The sequence below is a fragment of the Phocoena sinus genome, chromosome 10 (assembly GCF_008692025.1).
Source record: "Phocoena sinus isolate mPhoSin1 chromosome 10, mPhoSin1.pri, whole genome shotgun sequence".
NCBI lineage: Eukaryota > Metazoa > Chordata > Mammalia > Artiodactyla > Phocoenidae > Phocoena > Phocoena sinus.
In genome coordinates, this window is record NC_045772.1 from 80,679,995 (window position 1) to 80,701,700 (window position 21,706).

At 44.9% G+C, this 21,706-nt stretch overlaps 1 protein-coding gene across 3 annotated transcripts in view; it reads right to left on the bottom strand.

The window, feature by feature from the left end:
• ARNTL2 (aryl hydrocarbon receptor nuclear translocator like 2) overlaps positions 1-21,105 on the bottom strand; it is a 92,555-nt gene extending 71,450 nt beyond the window's left edge. For 2 of the 3 annotated variants that reach the window (XM_032646284.1, XM_032646283.1), the window contains exon 1: positions 20,877-21,105. In XM_032646284.1, the coding sequence (XP_032502175.1) occupies positions 20,877-20,907 (31 nt within the window). In that variant the 5' untranslated portion in view covers positions 20,908-21,105. Of the gene's footprint in view, positions 1-20,196; positions 20,298-20,876 lie in introns of those variants that run through there. The other variant, XM_032646286.1, reaches the window with a different exon arrangement.
• Between the last annotated feature and the right edge of the window lie 601 nt (positions 21,106-21,706).

The window sequence follows — 21,706 nt, forward strand, 5'->3', positions numbered from 1 at the left end:
GGGCCTGGAATTTTATTTTAATTTTGGTCTTATTTATACATGTTTAATTCACATGCACTCTTTTCCTTTTTTTTTTGAAATATAAAAACTTTTAATGACGTATAGTTGATTTACAATGCTGTGGCAATCCCTGCTGTAGAGCAAAGCGACTCAGTTGTACACAGAAACATTCCTTTTTAATATTCTTGTCCATTATGGTTTATCACAGGTATTGTATACAGTTCCCTGTGCTGTACATTAGGACCTTGTTTTTTATTCATTCTAAATGTCATAGTTTGCATCCACCAACCCCAAACTCCCAGTCCACCCCTCTCCATCCCCTCCTCTTCCCTGGCAACCACAAGTCTGTTCTCTATGTCCATGAGTCTGTTTCTGTTTTGTAGATGTGTTCATTTGTGCCATATTTTAGGTTCCACATACAAGTGATATCATATATTTGCCTTTCTCTTTCTGACTTACTTAACTCTGTATGATAATCTCTAGTTGCATCCACGTTGCTGCAAATGGCATTATTTTGTTCTTTTTTATGGCCGAGTAGTATTCCATTGCATATATGTACCACATCTTCTTTATCCATTCACCTGTCAATGGACATTTAGGTTGTTTTCATGTTTTGGCTATTGTGAACAGTGCTGCTATGAACAGAGGGGTGCATGTATCTTTTTGAATTATAGTTTTGTCTGGGTATATTCCCAGGAGTGGGATTGCTGTATCATATGGTAATTCTGTTTTTAGTTTTCTGAGGAACCTCCATACTGTTCTCCATAATGGTTGTACCAACTTACATTCCCACCGACAGTGTAGGAGGGTTCCCTTGTCTCCACACAGAGGGTCTGGAATTTTAACCTGACCTGTAGACCAGAGAGGTTGAAAGTGCTTTACTCTTGGTTGATACCCACGTTGCCCTTCTGCCTGGGAGTCTGTCTGGCCCCTTTCCATAAACATTTTTTTTCCAACGCTTACAGCTCTTCAGTAGAAACTTGTTACATGCATCATCATTTGTGAAGTTGGAGAGTCACAGCTTCAGCTATTTGACAGGCTTCCCACGGTGAAGGCTTTGATCTCTAACACTCAGAAAATCTCAGCAGCAAGCTGCTCTCCCCTCTCTCCTTTCCTGTGGTACCACCTCGCACAGGGCTCTGAGGAGCACGTTCCTTCTCAGGGGATGAGCACTCCCTACTTGGTTTGTTAATAGGCAATGTGAGGCAGAAATAAGAGGACGTAATTTTAATTTTGTCTTAGCACCCATCTGGATGCTGTTTTGGAGTGAATGTGTCCCACAAAATTCATATAAAATCTAATCCCCAATGTGATTGGAGGTGGGGCCTTTGGGAGGTAATTAGATCCTGAGAGTGGAGTCCTCAAGAATGGGATTAGTGCCTTATCAGAAGAGGCCAGAGAGCTGGCAGTCTTTCTGTCACATGAGGCTACACCAAGAAGCTGGCCAGCTGCACCATCAGAGCACCCTCTCCAGAACCCAACCACACTGAAACTCTGACCTCAGACTTCCAGCCTGCAGAACCATGAGAAATAAATTTCTGTTGTTGACAAAAAATAAAATAATGTTTATGGGTTTTATAAATATGGAAAATGTTTATGTAACATTTAGTTTAAAAGGCAGGATGAAAGACACAGAGACTACATAATATCAAGAAACTAAGATAATGTATTTTCGGGGGGAAAAAAATCTAGAAAGAAACACAGTGAAATGTTTCCAAGTGTTTTGTCTGAGTGGCCAATTAAAGCTTTTTTTCCTTTTTACTTTTCTGTATTGTTCTAAAATTTTACAAGTGTCGTGTCTTACTTCTGTAAGACATACCTACAGTTCAGAAAGAAAAAAGAATATATATGAGCGATTAGGGAATAGCAAGTAGATCTGTATGGCTGCATACAGTGTGGAACATCAGGAAATCAAGCTGGAAACACAGACTGAGCTAGTTGGTGGAGGGCCCTGGATGTCCTACTGCGGAGTCTGAGCTTGATTTCCAGGTGGCAGGGAGCTAGTGAAGTTACCTAGCACTGCATTCCAGCCCCCTTTGTTTCTTGGCCAATCAGCACTAAGGCAGAGGGCACATTTGTTCTCTCTTCCAGGAACTAGTCTTCCCATCATAAGCTATAACTTTTATCCTAATGCATTCCACCTTTGTCCAACCTGAATGGCTCACTTCTTACCTGGGTCCCTATTTATTTCTGTAATGAAGATTGTACTCAGAGCTGTTCACTGAACCCTCTCCGGCTTGGCTGGGAAAATAAGGCTTTGCCGCCAAGCATGAGCAGGGAAAGCCAAAGACCCTTCCGCATGGGGATCCGGGTCCCACCTAAGGATCAACCACCACTTATCTCAGATACAGTATCAAAGCATCACAGAAGGATCCACCTCTCCTGCGCAGGCTGGAGGAGGAAATTTTATACTCTTGGCCTTGACTTCAAACGTAGCAAGATGTCTAAAAGCTGGAGAACCAAAGCAGAGAAAATAGGTGGCTTTACTTGCCCAAGGCCAGTCACTAGCCGGGGAAGTATGCAGAAAGTCAAAAGAACATTGAAGAAGTGACGCCTACAACATCCTACAATTGACCGCTGAACAACACAGGTTTGAACTGCACAGGTCCACTTATACAAGGATTTCTTTCACTAAATACGTACTAGGGTACTACACAGTTGGCAGTTGGTTGAATGTGTGGATGTGGAACCATGGATACAGAGAGCTGACTGTAAAGCTATACAAGGAGTTTTGACTGCATGGAGGGTAGGGCACCACAATCCCCGCCGTTGTTCAAGGGACAACTGTAGTAAAATAGTGCGTCACAGAGTACAGGCTGGTAGGAAAGCAAGAGACACCAAAAAGGAGCTGAAAGAACAGGCAGGTGGCTGGAATGTTGTGTAAGTGGCAGAGTCATAAAAATACAAGACCATGGTCAGCAGGGAGAAGTTCAGACTTGGGGATTCAGAGGTAAAGCATCTGCAGCTGATTCAAGGGCCTAGTAAGAGGTGCCCAGGGGGCACTGCAGTGCAGTGACGATGGGGTATGCTGGGGAAGAGAAGAAAGACCAAAGTCATCCAGGATGACATCAGGGGATGGGCAGGAGAGGAAGATGTCTAAGAACACAAGGGGCGGCATCCTGGAGGTGGGTAGATGATTAAAATAAGGATAGAAGAGGGGTGAATAAACAGAAAACCCAAACGAAGGTACAGGCACACCTCGTTTTACTGCACTCTGCAGATATTGTGTTTTTTACAAATTGAAGGTTTGTGACAACCCTGCATAGTGCAAGTCTATTGACACCATTTTCCCAACAGCTCACTTCATGTCCCTGTATCACATTGTGGTAATTCTCGCCATATTTCAAACTTTTTCATTATTATTATATTTGCTACAGTGCTCTGTGATCAGTGATCTTTGATGTTGCTACTGCAAAAAGATTATGACTCACTGAAGGCTCAGACGATGGTTAGCATCTTTTTAGTAATAAAGTATTTCAAAATTAAGGTATGTACATTTTTTAGGCATACCGCTATTGCACAGATTATAGTAGAGTATAGACATAACTTTTATATGCACTGGGAAACCAAAAAATTCCTGTGACGCACTTTAATGCAGTATTAGCTTTATGGCAGTGGTCTGGAACCAAACCAGCAGTATCTCCAAGGCATGCCTGTCATTAAGTGACAGAGGGGAATAACGTCTGGAAGAGGCAGTGAAGCTCAAATAAACGCCAACCTCACTTCCTAGTTCTGAAATACAGGAGAGAGTGATTAGCTTCCACAACCCCACTATGGTCATTCCTTCAAATTTAGGTTGACCACATTACAGATCACCTGAGAATTACTGAAGTGAGAAAAGAAACGTTTTTCCCCCTATCAAACTGACTTATCCTAATAACTTATTGTACCCACAAAGGAGTCTTGAAGAAGGGGAAGAGGTGAGAAGAGAGACACTCTCACAGTTTCATATACTTCTGGTGGGAATGAAAACTGGCATAACCTTTCTAAACTGCAATTTGGAAAACTGTATCAAGGGACACAAAGATACTTATATCCTTTGACCCAGAATTCTATTTCTTTGAGTTTATCCTAAAAATATTAAAGATGTACATAGAAATGAACTAAAATATTTCAACAGTGTAAACCTAAAAACAACCTAAAGGTACCAACAAACAAGGGAACAACTAAAAAACTAGGCTGCAACCATGGGATGGACCACTATGCAGCTTTTAAATACAATGTTTTCCAATTATTTATGAAAGAGTAAATGCTATATGAAACATTAAATTTTGTACGTTTCTTTATTGCTTAAAAATACAGTATATTAATAGAAGATTTAAGGTACAGTAAGGCCAACAGATCAGGAGACAAAAAGGCAGACTGCTACTCACGGTTCCCAGGAGGAGGGGGCATGCCAGGCCACATGGGGCCACAAGGGAAAGCACCAGGGCCAGTCAGGAGGCAGAGGGAGAGGGGCATCTGTGGGTAAGAGTCTCTACTGTGGTTTCTGTGGGAAGGAATGGGCAAGACAGGCTGAGCAGGTTTAGTTTGGGCTAGTTTGAATGATTTCAGCAGCCTGTGGGGCATCGGGGCTGCCCCTCATTGTCTGGTACCTGGCCCAGGGGCAATTAGGACAGGCAGACAGTAGCCCAGAGTGTGAGATCCCAATGAAGGAGGTGGCCGGGGCGTGGGCTCCGGATTGGCTGGTGTGGTATCTGACAAGCGCACTCACAGGGCAAGTTGTTTACTCTCAGTGGGCGGATCCTGGGAGGGGCAGTCCCTCCCGAATCAGCAGGGTCCCACATGTGAAAGCATCAGAATACAGAAAATGAAGAACATGGTGAATGCATTTATTTTCCTTAATTTAAAATTATTTGAAAATAAAAATTTTCAAATTTTCTACAACTAACACATACTATTTTTTTAATTTAGAAAAAATAAATATTCCCCCCAAAGTTTTGTGTTATGCAAAGCCTTGGGCATTTTTTTGAAAGGATAAATTTATACCAATATTTGAAGAGTCATGTATGCGGCCCTTCTTATATTGTTTTTGTTTTTTACATCTTTATTGGAGTATAATTGCTTTACAATCGTGTGTTAGTTTCTGCTTTATAACAAAGTGAATCAGTTATACATATACATATGTTCCCATATCTCTTCCCTCTTGCGTCTCCCTCCCACCCTCCCTATCCCACCCCTCTAGGTGGTCACAAAGCACCGAGCTGATCTCTCTGTGCTATGTGGCTGCTTCCCACTAGCTATCTATTTTACGTTTGGTAGTGTATATATGTCCATGCCACTCTCTCTTATATTGTTTTTTAAACCCAAAGAGCAAATACAGACTGCTGACACCATGAACTTGTTGTTGCTGAAGATATGAGAACATACTGAGCCACTTTCATGGCACATCTTAATGTTTTCCTAAAGAGAAGCGACAGGGAGTTTCTAATCAAATGCACACGAGTCCAGACTGACCCTTGTCCTAAACTGTGTGTGAAAGAGAGGTCTGTTGGCGAAGTATTTAAGGAAGAGTCAAGAAGAAATTTTCCACAAGCGTTACCTGCCTATAGAGGATTCCTTTTGTTGAGGAGGCAGGGAGAGCAGGTAACTGTTCTGATTTCTGAAAGTGGCAGCCACGCTGGATAACCGATTGAAAGCACCCATCAGGTAGCATGTTTAATGCTTTGGAAAGAACTGTGACACCACAGAGTCCATAAAAGGCTGTTGTCTGTGGCAGGGAATAGCCACAGTCTGCCGAAAGCACTGCTTCTTCATGGGGAGTGACGAAGTAACCTGACAACCTGTACTGATTTCTGACGATTCTCCTGAGGGAAGAACCTCCTGACCGTATGGCCTTCATGGAGCCCAGCTCAAGTTCAGCCCCCATTGCAGTAACACTGCTTCCCACACGTGAGCAGCGAACCAGGCACAGCCAAGAGCACTTCTGTCCAAGCTTCCCCACCTCACTGTGTGGCTCCAGGTGAGTGGTTTACCCTCTCTGTGGAGTCCTCATCTGTAAAATAGACGTTATGATACCGACTAGAGTTCCCTTGCAGAGCTTTGATAAGAAAAAAAATGAGATAAATGTTGAAGCCTCTTGGAATCTATGAAGTTTTGCTGGACAGATAGTAGGTAGGACATTAATTACTTACCTGAATTGGGTATAATGGGCTTATGGCCACGCAAAAGATCTAAATGGATACCGATGTGCACCTCTCTCTACCCTGACACAAACGGTCAGATTGAATGATGATGTAACTGTTAAAGATGACTGAGGTCTGAGTCAAATTAAGGGGCGGCTACAGAGCTATATTAAACCAGAAGTATTGTATCAGATAATTCAGATCTCCACATGAAAATCCTCATATAATTAGTAAACAAGAAATTTCTCCCACCGCTTCTGAAGAAGGTAATGTGAGACATTCATCAATAACCAAACACATAATTCAAAACTGTGATCGTTGCTGTGAAAAAAGCAGTACGCTACTCAATATGCAGACCACCAGCAGTACGATCATCGCACAAGAGCTTTGACTACTGCGTTTCGCTGCTCAAAATTCAACTGTGGCTCCCCACTGAATTTTTTTTTAATTGAAGTATAGTTGACTTCCCATGTTATGTTAGTTTCGGGTGTACAGCTCCCCGCTGAAGTTTTTTTTTTTTTTTTTGCAGTCCGCGGGCCTCTTACTGCTGTGGTCTCTCCCGTTGCGGACCACAGGCTCCGGACGCGCAGGCCCAGCGGCCATGGCTCACGGGCCCAGCCGCTCCGCGGCATGTGGAATCCTCCCGGACCGGGGCACGAACCCGCGTCCCCTGCATCGGCAGGCGGACTCCCAACCACCACGCCACCAGGGAAGCCCCCCGCTGAATTTAAGATGACATGAAATACAAAGTTTTTCAGCCTCCCTACGAGCCTCACCGCAATGCCGCTCTCTTACTCGTGACCCAGGCAACAGGCACAAAGCACTAAGTGACAGTCCCCAGTCATGTCAGGTTCCCCCCTGGCTCTGCTTCTCTAGGCATGCTTATGCCTGGAACGCCCTGTTCCCAAATCAGGTTAACATAAACTTACTTGTCAAGACATGTTATCTCCAAAAGAAGCCCTCTCTGACCACTGCCCCCCAAACCTGACACCTAACTGGGGCCCCTCCTATGTAATCCAGTAGCACCTTGTAATTGATACCATCATTGAGCTGATCCCACTTCCCTGTAGTTATCTGGTCACTAGTCATTCTCTCTCACCAGACACAGCTCCTTGAGGGCAGGGACCATGTTTGTATTCCCACCTTAAAACAATCCCTGACACACCACCCACACTCACTAACTGAGGAAATGACGGATTATTCAATTAACTAGTATTAGGTCAATCCCTTACCTATTTGGAAAATACTGATCTCTATTTCCCGCTATTTACCAAAATAAATTTGTGCTGGATGAATGAGTTAAATGTAGGAAAATAAAATCATAAAAAAAAGTGTAAAGAAAAAAATATGTGACTATTTACATAACCTTAAAGTGAGGGCTTTCAAAGTATGAGGCCAAAGGTAAAAACCGCAAAAGAAATGATTACATTAAAAAGTTAAATTTTCTACATATCAAAAACCACCATAAAATTAAGACATGAAAAAACCAGGAAAAGGTTTCCCCAAGCCCTTCCCTCCACCCCAATCCCAGGCAAACAGTGACTTGCTTTTAGTTTTTTAACCATTTGTTTGCATTTTCTAGATTTTATATAAATAGAATCATATGACATACCCTTTTGAGTCTGGCCTCTTTCCCTCAAAATGATTTTGAGATTCATCCACGTTGTTGTGCGGTTTTATTGCCAATTTGTTTCCCCTTGGGTGGGTATCATATTTTGTGTATCCACGGAATTCATTTGTTGATGACCATTTGGCTTATTTCCAATTTGTGGCTATTGTAAATAAGGCTGCTTCAAATATTCATGTACCAGTCTCTGCTTAGACAAATGTTTTCCTTTATCTTGGGTAAATACTTAGACACAGAACATGGGTTGCAAGGTAGGTACATGGTTACATTTTGGGGAAACTGCCACACTGTGTCCCTAAGCGGTTATGCCGTTCCACATTTCCACTAGCAGTATCTCAGAGTTCCACCTGCTCCATCCTCACCAACAACTGGCACTGTCAGCCCTTTTAACTTTATCCATTCTAATGAATGGGTTGTGCGATGGATTACATAGTAATCCATGTAATTTTAAGACGTTTTTATTATTCGAAAAGGTTACTTCTTGGAAAGCCAAAAAGTCTCTCTGTAATTTCTATCCAACATCCCTATGTCTGATAAGTCTAATAAGTTTTAATTCAGTTGCAAGTACTTGCATACTTACTATTGTGCAAGGCACTGAATTAGAAGCTAGAGAGGATGCAAGGATAAGTATGACATGGCATTCACCCTCAAAGAGTTCAGTCAGATAAGTATAGAAATAACCCAACTACAAGGTGGAATGGAAGGTATCTTTGGAGAACTCTGGGTCACAGCACTCCATGAAGGCTTCAGGAAGGAGGTGGCATCTCAGATAGTTTGTATATAGTATAGAACCCCTCAAACTTTGGTGGACAACCATAATATCCCACACTTTTGTCCTGAATTCTTCTCTCCCCTAAGCCAAACCATGTGATTCTTTCAAACATTACCCATAGGTTGCCTTGTTACTAGCCTGGTTGCTCTCTTCTGAACATACTTTGGCTAAAAATACTTTGATGTGTGGTGTGATCGGAACTCAACGTCCAAGAATTGTCACCTCCACAGAGAGGAGAGTAGAACTTTGAATGATAATGTTCTGATTATACTTTCATTATGTATAAGACTGCACTAGCTTTTATTTTATACATTGGGCCTTCACTTTAAACTGTTGATTCGGGCTTCCCTGGTGGCGCAGTGGTTGAGAACCTGCCTGCCAATGCAGGGGACACGGGTTCGAGCCCTGGTCTGGGAAGATCCCACATGCCGCAGAGCAACTGGGCCCGTGAGCCACAGCTACTGAGCCTGCGCGTCTGGAGCCTGTGCTCCGCAACAAGAGAGGCTGCGATAGTGAGAGGTCCGCGCACCGCGATGAAGAGTGGCCCCCGCTCGCCACAACTAGAGAAAGCCCTCGGACAGAAACGAAGACCCAACGCAGCCAAAAATAAATAAATAAAATTTAAACTGTTGATTCATTCATGTAATTTTAGAACTGTAACTGACATTAGAGATGGTCTAGTGTAGCTCCTTCTTCTTCCAAGAAAGAAACAGAGTTCCATAGTTGATTAAGTTCCTTGCCCTTTATCATACGGCCAGACATTGATGGAGGAGGGACTGCTATGTAAGTCTCCTGATTCCCAGGTAGGGATTTTCTGGGGTAAACCCAAATCTGTCTTTTCTACGGGCTGCTGTTAAGTCACATCTTTACCATTTCATACGTCTGCATTTTGTTTTACACTGAGGTGCTGGCCCTTTTTTTTGTTGTTAAGTTTAATCTTCTTTGGTATCACCCTATCAACATCTTTTTGGATTCAGAATCTGTCTACCAGATTGACTAAGCCTCCTTAAAATATGCCATCTGCAGAAGTGACCAGCATGGCATTTACATTTTCAAACCAAATGTCCGGCTGGCATGTTGAACAGCAACAACAAAAAACCAAAGAGGGAAGAGCAGGGAATTATTCACTGTGACCAAATACAGCATAGACAAAGCGAGAGCTCAAGTCAGAGTCACAGAGGTAAGCAGAAGGCTGACACTAGGGAAGAGATATGAATGGTCAGAGTGGACTCAGACAATCAGCAGATAGGAGAAAGGATCCACTTTGGGGTGGGGAAAGCAGTCCGGGAGTATGACAGTGAACAATGCGAGGGTGTCAGAGAGCCTCAGGGATTAAGTGGTGTTCGCTGCATGGACTACGTTGGGCCTCCTGGCTTAAAATGGGCCAGAGGGCAATCTGGTTTCCTATATGACACATCCCTGCTACTAGTAAGGAGGGGCCAGGGATCTCCCAGGCTTGCTCTGTGCAAAGGCATTTATATTCCAGAGCACGTGTGACGTAACATGTGGATTTGCTTACATCGTTCCCATCTGACTAGGTACTAAAAATGGCTTTAAAATAAGCAGGTGCCCTGGATCTCCTGCATGGCATATGCTAAGGCCCTCCATATCTGGTCATGAGGGCGCAGTGCTCAGGGTGGAACACAAACCAATTGCATGGGTGTGAATGGGAGGAGTAGGATACAGGAGGATAGGAAATTTATGGCTTCTAAGCCTTAGAATGAGCTAAAAAGACAGTTCCCCAGTTTGCAGCACAACAGTACAACACAGCAGGTAGAAAGGGCGTGGGAGCAAAAGAGCTAGCCAAGTCCCCTATTGGCCTAGTCACCTGGTGAGTGGAACCTGTCAGCTGTGGCCCTTGGACATCCTGCATATCGTGCCATCAGTACATACTCATCAAGCTCCTATGAAGCAGACACCGTGCTGTAGGGGCTGAGAATATGATGGTGACCAGAGACCGCTCCTTCATGGAACTGGAAATCGGATCGATCCTCCTGTAATAGCTGGGATTCTACCAGGTATTAACCAAAGGCTCGAGTGCTGCTGGTGGTGCGGTGAAATGGAAAAAAAGGACAAATTATTGGGAAAAGGCATCATTTACGCATTTCAATGAATAAAATCTGGAACGTGATCTTAAATGTTAAGGTTCACAGCCCGCTCGCTTGCTGTATGACATTCAATGCCAAAGATGTCATTCCTATAGACTTTTAACAGTTCCTAAGCTCGTTCATTTGTTAACGAGTTGTTTCTCATCTGATAGAGTGGGGAAGTGGAAGATTCTCTTGGCTAATTCTTTATTTACTATTTGATTCAACTACTGTTTGATTGACCTATATTCAAAAGTACTGCCTTTTAAGTATCTGTTTTGATCTGGAAAAAAACAAACAACTTTTGCTCAAAAAGATAAAAATTACTATAAAATATAAAACCCTAAAAATATACACCTGATTTTCTTAATTTGCAATAAAAGGTTAAGAGGAGGGAAAGGAAACAAAAGACATTATCCTGTCCAATTCACTCACCTTACAGTTGAGGAAACTGAGGCTCAGAGTGTGAAACAAGATGCCCAGCCGTGTGTTACACTACAGTTTTCAATAAAAGAAACAGAGCTTAAATACAGTAGCCTCCTTTGGAGAAACAGTTCTCATGCATGTCCCACTCTCAATCACTACAGAAATTCAGAAACAAAAACAAAAACAAAAGCACTCAATGCCACTGGGGAAGGCAGTCCTCCCTCCCTCGAGCTTTTAGCAAGCAAGCGGTGGGTAGCGCTTTCGGGGGAGGGAGTTACACTACTGCAGTAATATACTGAGGAAAGCTATAAACACAGTGGGTCTGGATTGCAGTAAGACATTTTTTTCAAAGATGGAGAGTAGTGAGCTACTTTAATTCTCCAATATAGTCTTGAGAAGAAAAACGGATGAGAAGAGATTTTCGGCAGGAACATCAGTTAGGCAGCACTCCCTGCAGTAAACCAGACTGGTCAGGAGAGTGATAGGAAAGGGGATTAAGTCACTATGCTGGGCGAGATCACAGCTGCTGCTGCTGTCAGCATCCCCACTTCCACCACCACCACCAATTAAATAATCTTGTGCTGAATCTTTACATGCCAGGCACCGTGACCTTTACATACCTTACTTCGTACAATCCTCACAACAGCCCTATGGCGATGGTTTAGTGTATGAGGAAACAGCCTCAGAGGAATGAAGTAACTTGCTGCCACGGTCTTTTTGCCGTGTCAGCTTGGCTGGCTACAGTCCTCAATTCACTCAGTCAGATACGAATCTAAGTGCCGCTGTTGAAGGTATTTCGTAGATGTGATTAAACTCTATAATCAGTCGACATGAATAGGGGTGACTGTCCTAGATTAGGGTCAGGGTTAGAGTTGGGCTAGGGTTATCTAGGGTTATCCTAGATGATATGGGTGGGCCTGATTTAATCAGTTGAAAGGCCTTAAAAACAGAGCTGAGGCTTCCCTGAAGAAGAAACTCTGCCTATGGACAGCGGCTTCGGGTCTGTGCCTGAGAGCTCCAGCCTGCCTTTTCTGATGGCCCAGCCTACGAATTCCAGGCTTGTCTGGCTTGCTCCCACATTTGCATAAGCCAATTCCTTGTAATAAATCTCTTAATATACATATCTCCTACTGGTTCAGCTCCTCTGGTTGAACCCTGACTGGTACACATGCCAAAGATCACACAATTATTAGGTGAAAGAGCTCACATTCTTCCAAAGCCAAAAGTAGGCCAGTATTCCACACCCCCTCCCAACAGAAGTTCAGTTTTAGACATCAGAACATCACAGAAATGGCACCTCATCCAGAGGTCTAGCAGGCTTCGAAGAAAAGGATAAAAGCTCTGGAGGCCAGTCTGCCTGGGTTCAAATCCTGGTTCTGCTACTCACTATGCAAACTTTACCTTGGGCAACGTACTTAAAATCTCTGTGTCTCAATTTCTTCCTCAGAAACATGGAACAATAACAGTACCAACTTTACAGATTTGCTGAAGATTCGTGAATCATACCATGTCAAGCATTTAGACAACTAGCACAGAGTAAATCCTCAATAAAGGTTAAGAATTATTCACTCTTTAGAAGAGCCAGAAAGTGAGAATGATCCATGCTAAGCTTTTGAAATGGGGCAAAGGGGGAAGAGAAACACCCAGAATGACTCTAAGGAAATCGGAGTCACGGGAAACCACGCACTTATGATGCAGAATATAATCAGAGTGATATAAGTACCTAAGAATGCTTCCCTGACGACGACTGTTGCAGAAAAGGCCAATCTTTCAGAGGCATTATAACCGAACCCAGGATGGCAAAAGCAAGAAAAAGCAGCTCATTCAGAATTTGTTCCACACTGAGACAGAAAATTCCCGTAACCTGGTCCAGGCCTGACTGATCCTCATGCATAAGAATGCAGGGTTCAGCATTTTCAGTTATCAGCAGCTTTCTCCTAAAGTCACAGAAACATCTTTAGATTCTGATGGGCTTCCCCACAGCACTGCGACACAGGAAAACACGACGCTTGCAGGTTATGAGGACATAGGAAACACGGTGTAGGCGATTATCATGATTAATATTAGTCAGGTATGATTTGATATGCAAAGAACCTACAAAAGATATCATGGCTCCTCACATCTGAAGTGTCAACAAAGTAAGACACCTTCAGTTAACTTCGGGAAAAAAAAATTTGTCAGTGTGCACAAAAATATTTGCGTATCTCTTCACCCAATGGTGATTAGTCTAGAAAGAAGGAGGCCCTTTAAAAGGGGGTGGGGCGGGAAGCACTGCCACTGCAACAGGAAAACGCTGAAGTCCTAAAACTGAAACACAGTATGAGTTTTAAAAGTAATAAAACCCGACATGACATTTATGACTTTAGTATTATCTACGGATAACATCCCATAGTTATAATGATGATCAGAATCTAAAGCTGCCTTCGGGCTCTTCCTAAACGAATAGCTAACAAAAAATTATTTTAAAACCTCTTGATAGGGGCTTCCCTGGTGGCGCAGTGGTTGAGAGTCCGCCTGCCAATGCAGGGGACACAGGTTCGTGCCCCGGTCCGGGAAGATCCCACGTGCCACGGAGCGGCTGAGCCCGTGAGCCATGGCCGCTGAGCCTGCGCATCCGGAGCCTGTGCTCCGCAACGGGAGAGGCCACAACAGTGAGAGGCCCGCGTACCGCAAAAAAAAAAAAAAAAAAAAAAAAAAAAAAACCTCTTGATAAAGAATTCGGCCTAGACGTCTTCTAAAATTTGAGGTGTGAATTCGAACGTCCTTCTAAGATCTGGCTGCTTGGTTTGTGACCACATGTCCCGGAGGTGGCAATGGTTACTGCTGCTGAAAGGAACTGACAAGCCAAAAGCTCTATGTGAACTCAAGTTGAAAAGTAAAGAAAAGAGAATTGTCCTAAAGAACACCAGCCCCAGGATGCCTGGAAAATTGAGTCTGGTCTCTCTTTTCTAGGTCAGTGCTGTTGCCTGGATGACTCATTCCAGAAGAGATGGCCTCCCTACAATGCAATACGGTTTGTCTCCCTGGTAGTGTAAGCACTGCCTCACTTTGGGTACCACGTAACTCAGAGAGGAAATCCAATACTCCAACCAGGGAGCTGGGAAGAAAGACAAATGTAGAGCCGGAGATTGCGTTCAACTTTTTCAGTAAAAACTATTCTCTAGATTTTGACAAAACAATTACTAATCTTCACTATCTTCTATGCCTTTAAACATATATTGATCTCTGCTGTGAAAAGTGTTCAATTTCAGCTCTGCTCATGGTATGCTGATCTCTCTTTTACAATCTGTATTTCTATAAAATACACATGGTTTTGGTACCGTCTAGGCTCAACAACAACCTCTTCTCCCTATATTCTCCTCTCCTAAGAAAAAAAGATGCAAAGGTATTTTGATATATATATAAGAGCTTCTGCTTTCAAGTAACTTCTAAGCCAGAGATCCTCTGCTCGGTGTCTGAATCAAAATAAGAACATCTTCTGATGTTATCACACACAACAGGTGTTTCCAGGAGTGCTCTTTTCACATTAGGAACATGTTCTGACTTGCCTGGCAATGGATTCCTTTTGGTTTATAAACCTTCACTGTTTGTTTTGGAAGTCAAGGTTGAGAGCCTGGTGCAGCCCTGTCCCGTGCAGCTGCATGGGAAGGGTCTGAGAGCAGGCCAGGAGCACATGTCCATAGGAGGGGCACATCAGTGATGGGGACAGTGGAACAACATAGGTCATTACATTGAACAGATGATGCAAGTCCAGAAACCTGCTTCTCAACTGGCTGCAATGGGAATAAATGAAATAGCACTAGCGAGGCTTTTCAGAAGAAAGAATGTGAAATGGATTTAAAGATATAAGCAGCTACTTTTTTTCAGGGAAAAGAGGATGAGAGAAAGTAGTGTCCCAGGTGCACTTGGAGTGAAGGCTAAGACCATACAACTAATCATCTGCCAAGAACCAGGACCTCTGATTTTTTTCTTTCTGATCAGAAATATGCCACAAGTAGCCTTTCAGGGTGATACAAAAGCTCTCTTGCTGGCCAGGGACCAAAAAGAAGATACATGGATCTTTCCTTTTGGAGAGAAGGCAAATCACCAGCCTGTAACTCAGGCTTTCTGTGTTAACTGTCCTGCCACATCATAGGCGTGGGAGTGGAAGCCCTCGATGACACTAACAAGACAACGACAGGTCAGTTCTTCCTTTTCCACTTTTCCTGGCCAGACCCAAAGGATCTTAGCAACAGTTTTTCCAAGCACATCACTGACAATTTTCCATATCCATGCCTAGTCTCTGTCCTGGAGGACACTCTTCTGGGCTGCCTCCACAAGAGTTGTCTAGTCACCAGTACTAAACTTGACCTCTTCTCTAAAAGCCTTCTCTGAGTCCCTCCCCCACAAACTAGATATAATTTTTCCCAACTTTGGGTGAGGAGGCTCACTCCTAGCAGTTGAACTATAGATTTTGCTAAGGTCTATCTTATACGACACATCAGCCTTTTCACCTCGCCTAATACATCTTATACGCTCTTTAACCCTTTTGCTTGCTTTATCCATTTCTTTATCTCTGTTTGCCTAGAACAGTAGTAAGTACGTACTGAATGGATACTTTATGAATGAACCAGCCCTGCCTGTACCTCAAACCAATATTCACTTAAAATCGATAAAACTTGATTAGGTACTTAATAGGTACGAGGAGTTGAAGATTGTAAAGATGATCGAGAACCAACCCTGTTCTCCTAGGAATGTGCCACCCAAGGATGGAGCTAAGATGCGTACATACGCCGTGGCAAGCAGGCACAAATGTTCTCATAGGCACACCAAAATCTACAGTGTGGAAATAGAAGGGGAGAATCATTTCCATCTAGGGATGGGGGAAGTTCTGGGAAGAGTTCATGAGGAGATGAAGAAAAATCATTTGTTGAACATCAGATTTCACTACACAGTTTGGAATCATCTCATTTAATTCACCATAACTCTCCAAGGTAGGTAAAATTTTAACCCCCATTCTATAGATGAGGAAATTGGGGCTCAGAGAAGTTAAATAATTTGGCTGAGGTCACATAGCTAGTATATAAACTCGCACTCACATTCCCAATGGCCTGGCTCCAAAGCTTGTGCTGATTTTCCTACACCAGATCTTCTGCTCCACAGGCAGATGAAACACAGTGATTCCTGAGCTCGGCCCTCAAGACTCCTACAGGCCCATCTGGAGAGAGGGCAGGACAGTCCAGGAGCAGCGAACAGCCTAAGCAGAGGCCTGGACGTGGGACCGTTTAAACCATATGGGGAAAGGCACATAACTGAGTCTAGTACGTGTAAGGGAGACACAGTGGAGATGTTTCGGAAGAGAAAGTTGATGGATGCTTCTCTACTTTCCCTGTAATAGGCTCAGCATATACAGTAAAGCATGCTTCTTACCTAAGTAAAAATATTAATAAAATATTGTAAGTAAAACATTTGGAATGTATTGGAAATTGCTGTTTTATAGCAATCATCTTGATCCTCAATTGTAAGCATCCTATCATGCAAACCATGCTGAGAGGAAGAATGAGTCTCTATGTCCTTTTCCTTCAGTCTCCTTTGTTTTTCTCTCTGTAAAGATACTATCTAGAGATTTAAATCATAAGATTAAAGACTAGAGAAACGAAATACTAATTTACTTAGATAAATGACAAATTTCTTATCATGCCAACCAACATTTAAGTATTTTCAAATGAGAATTTTAACATTATATAACTGGACTGATTTAAATATTTTAATTAGTTTTAAAATATTTTAAGGTTAAAAATTGCACGCTGGGTAAACGAGATATTATAGCCTAAAGTGATATAACACTACGTGTCAGAGACCAGTGAATGTGACTACACCCGAGTAAGAGAAGAAAACAGGGCGGGGAGCGTGTACAGCCAAGTGCTTCATAAATTAGCAGTAACTATCCAGAAACACTACACACTACTGCAGAGAACATCTTTCACCTGGGGTCGCAGCTCCACTAAGAGCTTAAATTGTAGGTTCTTCTAAGTTCTCAGAGCCTCCCGCTGCCCGGAAGGAGAGAGGCATTGGGTGAAGCAGGGGGTACAGAAGGGCTGAGATTTGGGGGGAGCCACTCCATACAACAGACTTGCAAAAACCAGAGCAAGAAATCACTGTCTCAAAGCAAAGGCAGATGGCTCAGGTACACCTGTCTCCTGCGGGGCACCTGGCTCACTGAGCCCCTGGTGATGCTGATGCTGACCCAGATCCCAGGCACCTGAACTCAGCTGTCGTGGTGGAAATCTGGAGGTCTTCAGCTCAATGGGGCAACTGAAATCAGGGCTATAGAATGAAATGTTATCACCTTGTTTATGATGTCCTGAACATTATGTAAAGGGAGGGGTTTCGAAAGGATGCTCTAATCAATGTTCACCGCACAGAAAAAGATCATGCTTTTTAGAACCAGGAAGTCTTTCCACAAGGAAAAAAGTACACTGAAATCACTGTATTTACGAATATTTTGGTTTTCCCATATATTTTATTTTAATTTTTTATTTTCTGCGGTACGCGGGCTTCTCACTGTTGTGGCCTCTCCCGTTGCGGAGCACAGGCTCAGGACGTGCAGGCTCAGCGGCCATGGCTCAAGGGCCCAGCCGCTCTGCGGCATGTGGGATCTTCCAGAACCAGGGCACGAACCCGCGTCCCCTGCATCGGCAGGCGGACTCTCAACCACTACGCCACCAGGGAAGCCCTCCCATATATTTTAAACATTAAATTTCTTTTTATTTTTCCTGGAGTCAAACTTTGATGGGTGGCAGTCCCTACCCTCCCTTCCTTCTCTCCCCCATCTCTCCTCACCTCCATCCCTCCTCAGCCCTCTCCCCTTTCCCCCAGTGCTCCTTTTCTTACTTCCCCACCCCCTCCTCCGCCTCGTTCTCCCTCATCTCCTCCCCCTCTGTCCCCCCTTTACACCCTTTCTACCCGGCTACTTCCCTCTCTCTCTCCTCCTCTCTCTTTACTCCACCCCTCCTCTCCTCACTCCTCCTCCCCCTTCTCTCTTTTCCTCTCTCTTTCCTTAACCTAAAACATGTGAAAAGTAATTTTAGTCCATCCTGGTTTATCCTGAGTAATGCACGTCAGGCTGAAACTTTGCCTAAGGATCTAGGCCAGGAAAAAGAGTTTATGCAAAGTTGATTAAGACATGACTTTTGATGTCACGAATGACAAAAATGAACTTAAGCCACTATAACTGCACCTCAAAAGAGCTGGGTCTGATAACATCACAGGTGAGAACATGGGACGGTAAAAGATAGGGGTGGAGGGAAGGGAAGGTGAGAAAGCTGCCCCTCAGATGCCTAGACCGAAGAGCAAGTCTGGCAGTCAGTCGTGGGAAATGTGCTGCTCCCCCAAGATTGGCTGCTTCCGAACTCCAAGGATTCTGGAATCCGTTACCAGGAGGACGCCCAGGCACTTGACAGCTTGCTTAATCTTGGTGTTTACCATAAGCCTGTCAAAAACAAGTGAGCGGGCAATTATGTACCAGCTGATTTTGGATGGCCATCTTCAAAACCAGGCGCCCAGTTTTTTCAGCAGTGGAACCAAACCATGGGGAGGTTTCTCCATACACCAGTCTTAGATTTTTTTTTTTTTTTGGCCTCGCTGCACAGCATGCAGCATCTTAGTTCCCTGACCAGGGATTGAACCCGTGGCCCCTGCAGGGGAAAGGCAGAGCCCTAACCACCAGACCTCCAGGGAATTCCCAGATTTTTATTTTACCGTGAGGGCCTGAATGTCAAATTGCCTAGGAAAAAGGAATCTGCAAGGATTTTGTGCCAGGGAAAAAAAACACGGCCCTGGATTCTGACATTGAGAATTCTGTTTTGTTTCAGTTTTCTTCTCCAGGAATGGGAGAACTTGTAACAATATATTTTTTCTCCCTCTTTAGATAAAGAGGGTGTCTGGAAGTGAGCACACTGCTCATCAACCATCCAGCCAGCCAGGAAAGAAAGGAGAGCAGCCCAGGCAGTAGTCACAGATTTTAACTTCAGGTTTGTCAATTTCTGGCTACAGCCTCAGTGTTCTCACCTCATCTATGAAAGGGAGATAATATCTCCTACATCACAGGGCTGCTGTGAGGCCACAGAAGGTCTCCCTCATGAAATGCCTGGTACATAATAGGACCTCAATAAATGCTGGCCCTTCCGGCCCCCATGGAAACTTTGCTCCTCTTACCTAAGAAAGATTAGTGTTGATCACTCCCAAGTTAACATCTGGTATTCAGCTGAATATCAGTAAACTTTGTCCAAATACTTGTCATAAGACTTACCTGGTGAAAGCCCTGTTTTGAATTGGTAGGTATATTTTCACAGCTCTTTTTTTCAGAAAAGCCCAAATAGTCTTTCAATTTGGCCAATTTCAGCTTGTGTGCAACAACACTTTCTTAATAGGGTAAACGAGATTCATTACTTTCACAAAGCAAATTGAAGCTGTAAATTAATAACTATATTAAGCTAATATTTACGGCATACTTACTATTTCCCAAGAACTGAGCTAAGCACTTTATAGGTATTTAAATATATTCATATCTCATTTAATTGTCACAATCCTATAAGACAGATACTATAATTATCCCCATTTTACAGATGAAGAAACCAAGGCTAAATAGCAATAACTTAACCCAGGTGACAGAGTAAAGGGCAGAGTTCAGTCACAGCCAGAGCAGAGAGGATGTCTGAGCTTAAAACGATGCATACTGCCTTCTCTTTTCAAACCAGTGCTTACTCACATCTTCATATCGTCCAGAAAGACTTCAAATATTCACATGACAGAATTTTAGAAATCTCCGCATGATCCAAATCCCCACAACTGTATTGGATTTTTCAAAAGCACCTCTTCTCGTGATGCTGTATTTCAGAGAAGAATCTAAACTCATCACAATATTCCAAAAGGAAAGTGGGAATTTAATAAACTGCTTCCCTGAACTTCTCTCTGCCAGTCTTTCCTTTAGCTATTTCTATGGGGTTTTTTTCCTGCCTCCTGTTCGTCTTAAGTAACAAATATTTTATGATCAGCCCATAATTATATGAGTAGTCACACGGAAGAGACCGCCAGTGAATACCAGAGAGAGGAAAAAGACGTAGCAACGCTTCCAGCTCAAGTCACAAAAACTCCAAAGAAATATAAAACGAAACAAACCAATTCCACTGATGGCTTTCCTAAAGCTGTAGTGGCACAAGAGCCGCCTCTCGCTGACAGAGAGCTGTTGCGGTGCAATCTGTGGTTTTTGAGAGTAAGAAGTGCGGAGAGCCCTGCCTCCCCGCGCTCGTCTGCCGCTGGGCAGTTTTTGAAGAAGGGAACAGAAGTGAGTATTTCCAGTTCAGAGGGGATGGGCTCGCAGAGCCCGAGCTCCTTTAATGGCTGCAGGCAACTGGTTTATACACGGGAAAAACGAAATCTAAGAAGTCCGCACAGCAGTCCCTGCAGACGGCGAAGTGAACGCCCAGTGGTGGGCGGGGGCAGGCTGCTCGCCATCACAGGGTGGATGGTCCCTCGCCAGCTCACCTTCGTCGACACGTCCGGCCCGGGGCCAAGAAACTGGGCTGCTGGCAGTCCGAAAGCCGGCGGCGATCGCGGGCGTCACTCCCCGCCTCCCGCTCTCGGGGAGGATGCGCGGGGCGACGCACCGCACCTGTACCGCAAGGAACGACCTTGGCCCCAGAGCCCACAGCAGGTGATGCCGGGCCGGAGGACAGCCCCCGCGCAAAGTGCGCCCACCTGGCGTCGCCGTGCCGGCCGCTTGCCCCCCAGCCTGGCCCGAGCGCCCCTAGCGCATCGGGCTCGCTCCCGCAGCTGGAGCCACGCGCCCGCAGCCTCACCTCTCGCCGCCTCCTCCTCTTCCGTCGCCATCGCAGGAGCCACCCGGCCGACTCCGCAGCCCCCGGGCCGGCAGCATGGAGAGCCCCGGGCTCGCCCTGCGCCGGCCCAGGCGGCGGTCCCGGGGTGAGGGCGCGGGCACACGCGGGGCTCTGCCCGGTGCCGCGGCGGCCGCCACTGCAGCCCCCGGGCGCGCGGCCAGCGGAGTCCGCGGAACGTACGGCGGGGATTCGCCCGCTCGCGGGGGTCTGGGCGCCGCCGGACCGGGGGCGGGAGAAAAGGATGGCGCGCAGGGCGGAGTCACGACGGCCCCGCCCCGCCCCGCCGACCCCTGCGGCAGGAGGTAAAGTGCGTAGAGGCCCGCGACAAAGCCCCTTGAGGCTTTCTGGAAACCGGCCTCTTTAAAACAGGTTTCCCCGATCACTTACAGGTCTGTCGTCTGCCTATTCCGGAGGTTGGAGTTGTTTCCCTTGGGGGGAAAATGTAAAGGACGGATGCAAATCATTGCATGGCGGGGGTTACGGGGCCGGGGGCGTAGGGGTGCGTGGGAGGGGCTTCCGGGGGGAGCTGGAAGGGGGACTTCTCCGGCCCCTTCTCTTTTCTGCCGTGGCAGGGCTTAGCTGCAAAGACGAGGGTACGATGACAGAGAGGGGTCACCGAGGAAGCCCTTTGGGATACTGCAACAGTTGTTGTGAATCCAGAAGCAAGATCCTTTGCGGATCACTTGACAGCCCCTCATCATATGCCGAATACGCTGGTTCGCTCTACGCCCACGGGACCCTCGGGTTTTACTTGGTCACAGTTTGTCTAGTAGAGGTAGTGGAGAAAAGGA